General features: G+C 42.6%; 1 protein-coding gene across 1 annotated transcript; it reads right to left on the bottom strand.

Moving 5' to 3' along the window:
* Positions 1–92: 92 nt before the first annotated feature.
* LOC311117215 (uncharacterized protein) lies at positions 93–11,114 on the bottom strand (the record flags this gene model as incomplete). The annotated part of the gene is made up of 14 exons (XM_084192192.1): positions 93–2,448; positions 2,632–2,881; positions 3,311–3,410; positions 3,672–4,102; positions 5,703–5,869; positions 6,202–6,231; positions 6,464–6,501; positions 6,618–6,770; positions 8,111–8,243; positions 8,647–8,788; positions 9,110–9,248; positions 9,799–9,903; positions 10,301–10,491; positions 10,983–11,114. The coding sequence occupies 14 exons, from the start codon at positions 11,112–11,114 to the stop codon at positions 2,366–2,368; spliced, it is 2,094 nt and encodes a 697-aa protein (XP_084048318.1). The 3' UTR covers positions 93–2,365.
* Positions 11,115–11,674: the final 560 nt, after the last annotated feature.

Genomic DNA, 11,674 nt, shown 5'->3' with positions numbered 1-11,674 from the left:
TAGTACGTTCCTTGAACAGAGGCGTGGTTCCAATGAGGTCGGGCTAGTCTCCTCCCATTCTAAATGACAATTGGCAACTCATCAACAGAGGAAACAATAGCAACATCACTTTATTGGTTAGATTTCCAATCACTCAGATCAGACAAAAAATAGTTACTTAGGCATTTTCAGACCTCGGCAAACTTTTTACCATTGAATACAAAATATAATCTATAGAACCATAAACTCGATGATAATGTAATAAATATAGCTACTGTACCTGTATGAGCATATTAAACCACCTTGTGCCCTGTCGTATCTAGACACAGAGGGATACAGCACACCCACATAAATACACCAATACAGGCATAGGTATTATTATAGTGTTCAACGACTTCATAAGCACTACAAATAATATTTATGAACCAGAATATAGGTGCTTCACAAATCATTTATAACCAAAGTCATACTATAAAAGGTGCTTACTTCTGGTGCTTTTCCAAATGGTAAATTACATGTTCTTATGAATGACTTCTGAAGAATCTAGTAGTCAGTCAGAGGGTTTATGTTTCATGGGTATAAAATGTTTGAATTAAGTGAAATCCATGAAGAGTATCACTATTTTAGAGGTAGTAGAAGACCAATATGCCTTTTTTTGTGACCAATTGCGTACCAAACCTGGTTTGTCCTTGCACCTTAAGACTGTGATAGACAGATGAACTAAAGCCCCAGCAGGAGTCGTCTTAGTGCTTACATAAGCACGATCTATGTTTGTAGTAAAAGTGGAGCGGGAGTAGTATCAATAATACTGATTAGTTAAGGCTGGGTTACTGTAAAGATGTGACAACTGTTGATGTAAAAAGGGCTTTATAAATACATTTGATTGATCGAATTTGATTGGTTCAATGTTGAAGATTTCACTGTGAGTTATTAGAGAGGTTGCTATAACAAGAAAAACAATGTTGAAAACCTTTCAATTTCACTTATCAGTGGAGGAACCTCTTGTAAATATGTGTCAACAGCAGTTAAAAAATATATAAAATCGAGTATAATTTGCTAATTGCATGATCATTTTTGGAGCTAAGTTTGGGGCAACTTTATATATTTTTTGTTCAGGTAACACTTGGACCGAAATATTGAGTAAACAAAAAAGATTGTCTGGTAAGATTGTCAAACATTTACCTGCCGACAGTATTTAGCAACTCTAAACAGTGTCGGCAGTCACTGTTTTGTGATCACACAGCAAAGACCTTGGAAGTCGTCACCCACTCAGCCTTTTAAAATACTCCAAACCAGAAGGTGGCAGTAGCGTTGTTTGACAATGCATATCCGTGCGTCTTGTTTATGGTCTAGATTACAAGATATCTGTGTTTATGTTGCTACTAGCCAGATGGCCACAGCTAGAGAACTACCTAGCAAGGTGACGAAGAAACAATTTTATTCACTCTCCATAATCCCACAGTGCCAGCCCATAGCCAAATGTTTAGCTAGCTAGCTAATGTTAGCATATTCACTAGCTAGCTAAGGAAACTGCACAACTCGGCAACTAACACAGGCAGCTATTTCATGGAAACTAGCAAATCCATTGTGATTTACATACAATGTCAATACTAGCTACAGTGGTTAGCTAGCTTGGAGGAATAATTTAGTATTGTGTCTGTGCACTTAGCTAGTTACTATCACATAGCCTACATTGCATATGAAGTGTGACTGGCTCATCGGTGGATGTGCGGAGACATGCCCTCTTATTTCCTTTTTTTGTTGTTGGCTCCCAGGGGGTTCGTGCTCTCTGATTGAGTTACCGCAAAGTCCAAAATTGTCTATATCATGAAAACAAACATTTGCTTTATGGTCTTAATTTAAGGTTATGGTTAGGAACAAGGTTAGCAGTGTGGTTAAGGTTAGGTTTAAAATCACATTATAAGAAGATCAATTGTGGTTTATGACTTTGTGGCTGTGGTAACTAGTGACGACCCCTCAGATTGGCTCAAAATCAAGTTGTTGGCCACTGACGACTAGAACCGGTAGGCTCGTCGCTACAAGGTTGGCATGCAGCAGGTACCGCTTTTGTTCAAGCAAGAGAAGGAACGGCCTCCCACTGTGATAAGTACCTATCAGCAGTGAGATTCTCAGTGTTTCATGCTTTACATGCACAAATTTCATACTAATGTCCTCTGGGGAAATGTAGAAACCATCATGGGGAGTATACTGTACAAAAATAAGTATCTTGAAAAATATTCAAAAGGCCCATTCAAAGTAAGAAGTGTGTCATATCACTAATTCCATTGGCTTCTTGTTATGTGTGCTTTAAATGATGTCAATTAGTATGCAGAAATCCACATGAGAGCTACAATTTAACATCATAGGTATTCTAAGCCTTGTTTCTTCAGTGATGAAGTAGGCCTTGAAGAAAGACATGAACGACAGCCAAGACCACGCCCACTGCCATGGTTGAGTCCTCAGCTGGAGCTAGAGTAGGGGAAAGTGGAGGAGAGAATCCAATTGAGGGTAAATATCACTGGATAGTTATACTTTATTGGTGAGCGCTGGTCGTCTTTTCCATATCGGTTGGGTTAATGCTGGGCTACAGCCCCTAAAGATGAATTTAAGCTACGGGACTGAGTAAGAGCTGAGCATGTCTACAAGTCCTACCATTTGAGGCTGTGGTAGTTGGTGCTGCTGTGGTACTAGTGGCGGTGGGGATGGTAGTTGTGAACACAGTGGTGGTTGCCAGTGCAGCGGTGGTGGGTACGAGTCTAACGGGGCCGGAGCGGACGCTATAGCTCCTGGTCAGCATGTTGTCAACCGTTACCTGGTTGCTGCTGTCCCTGTCACACAGATCAGGACACTTCTGAGAGGGCCTCGTGGTGACACAGAGATACACTGTACACTCCACGTACATCTGCAGAGGACAAGAGACACAATCAACTACACATACAACACTTGTACTACTGATTGTTACAATATTGTGATCATATAGGCTAATGTCATTAGAGAGAGTCAGACCCAAGACCAAAAAATCTCGGAGAAACATATTGTGAGAATTTGAAATAAGCATTATACAGATGGACATATACTGTTATTCAAACAGAGCTGAAAGGGACAAACACATAGTGACAGACTGACACATTGATTGAAGTGGATAAATCAGTAATAACAATAATAAAACATGTTGTAAATAAACAGTATGGGATATAGGCGCTAGTTAGTCTATTTTAGTCGCTGGGCTTTTGCTCAACTGGATAATCATGTGGCCGTTCCGGATGTCTGAGAGATCAACGGGAGCACCCTCCATATCCCTGAAGAGAGGTACATGGACAGAAATACACACCGTGGTTCCTTTAGTGTTGATAGTGCTCAGGTCGATTCGGTAAACCCTGGCAGTGGAGGTTGAGGTCAGAATCTCCAGGGTTCCATTTCCAGCCGTACACCTGAGAAAGAAGGAAGACATTTAATGTTTTTAATGTACGTGAGAGATTGGGTTCCAAAACAGCGGAAATCTCAGTAAACAATCAATTTCATAACAACGTGACAAATTGCTGCCACCTCAACTGAGTTAAAAGGACAGCTTTCCGTAGAGCTTGTAATAAAAACCCAAGTACCCCATTTGGGGTAAGAAAACAATCCAGATTGGGTAAACATTTCAGAAAACTATCCCTTTAAGCAGGCTTGGTTCCCTGGCCTGCACTGACCCCTGTTCCAGGATATAGAAGCTGTCAGCCATGTCTTCTGTCTCGGACTCCATGCACTTGCCCACCATCAGCTCTGCCCTGTCCAGAGAGGTGTTGGAGAACACATGCAGGTCCAGTGTGTCCAGCCTGCTCGCGGTGCGGACCGACGTCTCTCGGCGGACACGCTGGGAGGGAGGGAGGAGGTGTCGGAACATGGGGAATTTGGTGCTTTTAGCCATGGGCCCCTCCCCAGGCCGGTAGAACTCCAACCAGAACTTGACGATGCCGAAGGTCTCCTGCTCCGACGGCATGTTGATGGCGTACCGCGGGCCCTTGGCCTCGACCCCGGGGAAACGGCAGGCGAGCGGCATAATCAAGGTGGGCAGCCGACTGATGACGGTGGTGCGCACGCTTCGCAGGGTGTTGGTGTACACCATCTCTGAACCAGAGTGCTGTGGAGAAAAGGGACGGGATCATGTGTGAATATTCTGGTTCATTCACACATCACAGCAGACAGTCTGTTCAACCTGCTTTATGGACGGAGCAGTGGCGTGCATTCATGTATGCCAAGGGAAGCCAGGCTTCCTAATAAAATTAACCAAGAAAAAAAAAGAAAACAACATATAAAAGAATGTATCTTTCATCTCTCTGTGTTTCATCATTTTCCTTCAATTGGCAAGAGGCTGAATGTACTGTATCTCACCAGTGAAAGCAGCCGCGCGAGTGAAACAGCACCTATCTGACTCTGTATGTGCAGCCAATCTACCTGATGCTGTCTGGTCAAAAAGAGTGTGACATTGTTGCCGCCCGTAGCATTAAACACAAGGGAAGCCAGCGAGCATTTGGCCTCCCTTGATTAAAAAAAGTATAAAATAATAGCCAATCAGTGTTGGGCTAAACTGAGTGAGCTCAAAACTGTGAATGGTCCTGGCATACCAAAACAAAGTGTCAAGAGAAGCCAGTTTGGATTCACACCAATCACATCACATCGAGAGCAAAACGTTATTGGCAGAAAAAACTTGATTTGTTGCATCTCGTTGTGTTGTTGTCTGCCGGTGGCTAGCTAGCAGGCTAAAATTGGCCCTTTCTTAGCCATGGATGGAGATAGGGATTTCATTAATTAGTTAATTCTCCTTACTGGCCAATGATTATAACGGCGATTTTGATCCAACCATAAATTCATACATTGTGCCCCTGGCCTGAGAGGATGGATGTTCAATATGTAGCTAGATGTAGTAGGCTAATATTAACTAGCTTGCTCATTATTACCCATGAAAGTTAGGCTAGCGAGCAAGCATTTTAGCCAGGTAGCCTAGGACAACAAAACTAAAAGTATGTACTGTATGACAGAGTCATAGACCGTTTCGTCAACATGAGAGGAGGATGGCATTGGCATTTCTCAACATGTAAACATGTTTTTCCTACTTGCAAGAATACACACACACACACACACACACACGCAGAGAAAGCAGAACCATGGACAGCCACATCATATTTAGCTTACGTTGATTGGACTAAATTGTTTTTGGTATCTTTTAGTTGTCACTGTATTAGACTAAGCAGAGGTAATGTTGAAATGTTGAAGTTGAAATGGTGCTGGAATAGTGGAGCCAGCTACTATTTTGTTTGTGACTTGCGGTAACTCTCAGTGGTTCTAAATCAATAGTTGTTTAGTAGTCAGAAAATGTCGGAAACATTAACTTGCTTGACCATGCTGTAGGTCATTGTACCTGTTTGTTACATGCAATATGCTTTGTGGACTTCACCGGACAGAGGTTGCTCTCCGGTTTTGTGATGAAACAAAAGTGTGGTTGAATTTATTCTGCCACTGTGTCTTCTTATTGTCTCGGCCTTGGGCCTATACAGCATATCATGGCCTCAAGGCATATGAACTAACAGGTTATAGAGCGAACAACGCAATTATCACAACACATAGGTTGTAATATGGCTTTATTTCTGGCTTGGCGTCCCCAGTTTTTTTTACTCAGGCACCACTACTGGGAAGGAGCCAATGTAAGTTTTGCATTTGATACAGTGGGCAGAGTCTCGTACCACTCTCTTAGTGCCGCAGCCAGTCAGAGAGATGCGGGCCATCACATGGGTGGAGTTGGAGGTGACACTACAGGAAGGGTGGTTGAGCTGGAGCTCTGACACAATCAGGTTCTTCAGGGTGGAAATGGGGAGAACCAGATTCATCTCAGTCTTCCCACATGTCAGCTCTGGGAGGAGAGAAATAATAGAAATAATCGGTGGGACTTCTAGCGCTTTTCAAGGACCCAAAGTCGCTTTACAAATTGTATAAATGAAAAGAAAAACCAAACTACAGGAGTCCAAACTAAATATCAGACTAAACCAAAACATGAATAAAGAAGGGAAGAGTGTGATGTATCAGTGTATGGGGAGGGGAGGGATCTGGATACGAACCCAGTTTAGGGAGGGAGGGAGGGAGGGAGGGAGGGAGGGAGGGAGGGACGGACGGACGGACGGACGGACAGACAGACAGACAGACAGACAGACAGAATATCAACTACATACACAGTGTGTTATATACCTGTTCCAGTGGGAATGGTCTCCATCTGTCCTGGAAAAGACAAATAGAGACTTCCAACATTTTATGAACATGTTTTGAAAATATTGCACCTATGCTGTACCTCACCCCGCTTTCACCACTGTAAACAACTAAGAAACGACCCTTTCATCATGCTTACTCTTGGACACACACACACACACACACACACACACACACACACACACACACACACACACACACACACACACACAAAACAGAGTGGAAGAACTGTGATTGTTCTTACTTTGGTAAAGCCACACACATCTTGGTTCAGACTGCAAACTGTGAGGACAAGAGGTTGTATACATCAGACAGGTTGGTTCTAACAGATGCTAAAACATTGGTTGTTGACGAAATGTCAACCTAACATTTATTGTTCTCCTTCACCGAAAAGTTACCTGTTGGTGTTGGCCATGAAACAAAGTGGCAAAAGAGGAGGCAGGTTATTGGGGCCCCGGATCCATGTGAGATTCATGGTGGCCAGGGAACCCTTGGTTTCCAGCGCTGTCCTGAAGAGGCCAGGGGGACCAACCACCACTATCTCTGACACGCTGAAGAAGAGAGATACCGCAAACCCAGTCAAAACAGTAGAATGATGCACAGAAACGGACTAACTTCTCCAATAGAAATCCATGATGAAAGTTTGGAAAACAACCCGTTTGTAACTTTTACACACAACTGAGAGCGAGAGAGAGAGATAGTTGAGAGAAACATGACACAAAAGGAGGGAAACTCAGTATAACACACCTCTAGGTTGAGTAGTATAACACACCTCTAGGTTGAGTAGTATAACACACCTCTAGGTTGAGTAGTATAACACACCTCTAGGTTGAGTAGTATAACACACCTCTAGGTTGAGTAGTATAACACACCTCTAGGTTGAGTAGTATAACACACCTCTAGGTGGAGTAGTATAACACACCTCTAGGTTGAGTAGTATAACACACCTCTAGGTTGAGTAGTATAACACACCTCTAGGTGGAGTAGTATAACACACCTCTAGGTTGAGTAGTATAACACACCTCTAGGTTGAGTAGTATAACACACCTCTAGGTTGAGTAGTATAACACCTCTCTAGGTTGAGTAGTATAACACACCTCTAGGTTGAGTAGTATAACACACCTCTAGGTTGAGTAGTATAACACACCTCTAGGTTGAGTAGTATAACACACCTCTAGGTTGAGTAGTATAACACACCTCTAGGTTGAGTAGTATAACACACCTCTAGGTTGAGTAGTATAACACACCTCTAGGTTGAGTAGTATAACACACCTCTAGGTTGAGTAGTATAACACACCTCTAGGTTGAGTAGTATAACACACCTCTAGGTTGAGTAGTATAACACACCTCTAGGTTGAGTAGTATAACACACCTCTAGGTTGAGTAGTATAACACACCTCTAGGTTGAGTAGTATAACACACCTCTAGGTTGAGTAGTATAACACACCTCTAGGTTGAGTAGTATAACACACCTCTAGGTTGAGTAGTATAACACACCTCTAGGTTGAGTAGTATAACACACCTCTAGGTTGAGTAGTATAACACACCTCTAGGTTGAGTAGTATAACACACCTCTAGGTGGAGTAGTATAACACACCTCTAGGTTGAGTAGTATAACACACCTCTAGGTTGAGTAGTATAACACACCTCTAGGTTGAGTAGTATAACACACCTCTAGGTTGAGTAGTATAACACACCTCTAGGTTGAGTAGTATAACACACCTCTAGGTTGAGTAGTATAACACACCTCTAGGTGGAGTAGTATAACACACCTCTAGGTTGAGTAGTATAACACCTCTCTAGGTTGAGTAGTATAACACACCTCTAGGTTGAGTAGTATAACACACCTCTAGGTTGAGGACCAAGTTTGGAAAACCCTGCTATAACACACCTCTCTAGGTCAGAACGAAAGGTGACAGACACGTTGATCTGCTCGTAGGGCAGAACGGAGATGGTGGCTCCACCTGTTGGTGTTAGTCCTGTAGTGACCAGCTCGGAAATGCAGCTTGAGGACGCCTCCTCCACTGAAACCAAGAACAAGACAAAAGTTAAGGATCTTTAGTTTTAAACCACTTTCTTTTTAACCTGGCTTCAGGTATCATATATAACCAATATAATTCAAGTCTTTCTGTTGCTCCTTTTCAAGAACTTTGGATGTATCTCAATGTAAAATGTTGTTACTGGTACATAAATATGGGAAACTCATCCATTACTACTGTGTTGAAATGTTAATTTTCAAGAGCGCTTGATAAATCAATCCCAAGGTGCCTCATATCAAGACTGAATAACACAGCTACATCATACTTAGTATAGTATGTATAGTTATTGAGAACAGACCAGCAGAATATACCTGATTCACTTTTCCCTAAAACAGGCCCATCAATAAAGAGGAGACAGCGTGAAATGGTTTGTGTGTGTCAGTCTCACCTGTAAGGGACAGGTGCAGTGGGATGGAACTGAGTGCTTTGGGTTTGGCGGTTTGGGTTTGACTTGGAAAGTCCTCCACCATCAGCTGCACAGAGTATTGGCCAGCGGACGATTTACCATTGTACAACAGCGTACACGACTCCTATGAAATAGCAATTAAAACAAATGTATTACAATTTATTTGAAAACACATTTTCTTTGTTTCCCACAGAGCGCATGCCTGAAGACGAAAGCCTAACTCTCAAACCAAACAAGTCCAACAAATAACTCTCAATTCATTTAACCTTCCCGCACAATTAGATGGTGCATGATGCATCCATAATGGCCAATTAATAATATTTGTTATTTCTCTGTATAAGAAACAAAAATGTCTCTTTCTTGCACCTTTTCTTGGAGGTTTGGGGGCATCTTACAGTCACTGCTGTGTGGACTAAAATATAGACACAAATAAGTTAAGACCCACCTCCTCCATCTTCAGAAAATTGTGCTGGGGGCAGTCAAGGCATTCTCCAAGGTCAGCCCGGGCAAAGCGACAGCGCACCGTGTCCCCATCCAGGTCCTTCACCGTCAGTGGGAAGTGATGTGGGCAGTTCACGCGAGCCCTGACACAAGAATACACATTCAGTTAACAATCATATGCAACTTAAAGAGTTTTTTCTCCCCACTTTATTATATATATATTTTCTCCTGCACCTTTTTTTGAGCCTATTGGTCAGGTGTGCGGCAGATCACCTCATTATCACAAGACTACACATATCTCACAAACAGTAAGTCAGACGGACAGGCAGTTTGAGGACTGGGACCCTGTTCTGAGAGACTTGAAGAGGCTATAGCGAAACTGAAGAGCTCGACAATGGGAAGAGATACGGAGGAGAAAGGAAAAGTATGGAAAGGGAGAACGGGGCTGAGGAAGGAAGGAAGGAAGGAAGGAAGGAAGGAAGGAAGGAAGGAGAAAACGAAAGAGGAGGAAAAGGGAGAGAAGGAGGAAGAGGAGAGAAAAGGGTGAAAACGTATCAGTCGTCATGACCAAATAAAGAAACACTACATATCAGCAGTCAAAACTGTAAGAATGTGTAGACTAGAGTAAACAGAGGTGTAATGTTTGTATGCTCAGTACAAGACTCATGTCCAGGTTAGAGTGTGTTGAGTTACCTGAGAGGAGGAGGCAGGCTGCAGTAAGGTGGCTGGTTTAGTCTCAATGGGTTAGACTGGTTGGAGGGTCCAGCCCACAAGGACAGAAACACATTCACGTTGGACCTAATTCACAGTTACAGGGGAGTGAAATAAACATGTTTGTTTTTCACTTTTCCTGAGTTGGTATGGCATAACCTGCATAATGGTTGCTTTATAACATGTAGACAACATAATGCATTTGATATAAAGTAAGAATGATCAGTCATGGAACTGCATTATACAGTAATGTTCTGAATTGTGAGGACTGAGGAGGTCTAATGTTCAACTGCTTTAAAGCAAGTTTGTATGACATTTTCACCATTATGAAACCAACTCATTCAACTTTACAGTCTTAAATGTTGCGGAAGCTAGCGCTGAACATGACCAGTCAGTGTGTATTGATTCTGTAGATGTTCTACAAAAGCACATCAAATGGGCATGGTGTGATAATAAATGACAGGTCTCTCAGCAAATCACATACCCCACATTCACGTTGGCCTTGTAGTTGCTGGGAATGGTCCTCTGCCATTGGCGGACGCACCAGCCTGAGGCGGGCTTCTGTCCTGTGTAGGGTAACGGGGTGGTATGCACGACACAGTCTTCCCCTGTCTGACACACTCCGGAGAACGTAGGACAGGGAAGGGCCGAGATCACGGTGTAGTGGGCTCTCACCTGCCAAAGGTCAAAGGTGGCGTGAGGTCAGGAGGTCATGTAATTAATTACATGGTAACAATGAGAAACTTGCTTTTAGGAATTCAGCACAATCATTGTAAGTCGCTTTGGATAAAAGCGTCTGCTAAATGGCACATTATATTATATTATACCTGTTGTTGGTGCCTAAACCACAATGTAACTATTGGCTATTTACCATTTTATCAAGTAAATTGAAACAAACAAAAACAATGAAAACAACAACAGATAAATAGCAGAGACTGTAAAATACCAGCGTAGTAAGTAACCTTGAGGGGCTGTGTATTGACAGCTGAGAGGTACAGCAAGAACCAATAAACATGGATTGTAATTCATTTGAATGCTGCTCACATGTGCATCGTAACATAGAAAGCCTATCATTATCGCATCGCATATTTTAGGTCAATCCTGAAATTCCTAACGTACGTTGTTAAAAGCTGACACCATTGGTCATTGACAATGTGTAACCTCACCATATTTCCTCCACTCTTCTCTAGAGGGACAACATTGACCACTGCACCCAGGGAGGTGGCCTCACAGACAGGGTAGGACAGGAGCAGGCCTAGGGCCACAACCAGGAGCCCCAGAAAAACTTGGATCCACATCAGAGCTTTTCACACAGGGACGTGTGTCGAAGGAAGCTTGGACCTCTGGAGACAGAAATGGAGGCCATCAGAGGGACATCACAAACATGAAACACAGACAAACACACTCACTCTTATTTTACAGAGCAGGATCAATATTGAGACAATGACCAAACATTCGTAAATGTGCTAGTAGTAACACAACTTAAATTATTGCATTCTTAGTAAAAGTCAACAGGACATCAACACATCAAGGTTAGAATGTTATGAATGTGGACATCCCTGTTGTTCTTGCACAATGTCCCTTTCTCTTCCAAAGTTCCAACACACATGGTTCTGGAGACTTCTCTGTCAATAACAGCTAGTTTTCAGATTTCCCCTCCCCACTCAGACCACTCCCAGACAGTCCTAGAAAAGTTCTTGCTTGAGAAATATTATTCTGGTAAAAGCAGTTTTTGCCCATTTTAATGGATCATCTATTACAGTAAGGTACATAAATGTTACCCAGAAATGTGGTATTGATGTAAAAACGACTGCATTGGGCCTTTAAGAAATAATTCCAAGCCTGAGGAATTTCAAGA

The sequence above is a fragment of the Coregonus lavaretus genome (assembly GCF_964263955.1).
Source record: "Coregonus lavaretus genome assembly, contig: HAP1_SCAFFOLD_156, whole genome shotgun sequence".
Classification (NCBI taxonomy): domain Eukaryota; kingdom Metazoa; phylum Chordata; class Actinopteri; order Salmoniformes; family Salmonidae; genus Coregonus; species Coregonus lavaretus.
This window is presented reverse-complemented; position numbering and strand designations above follow the sequence as displayed.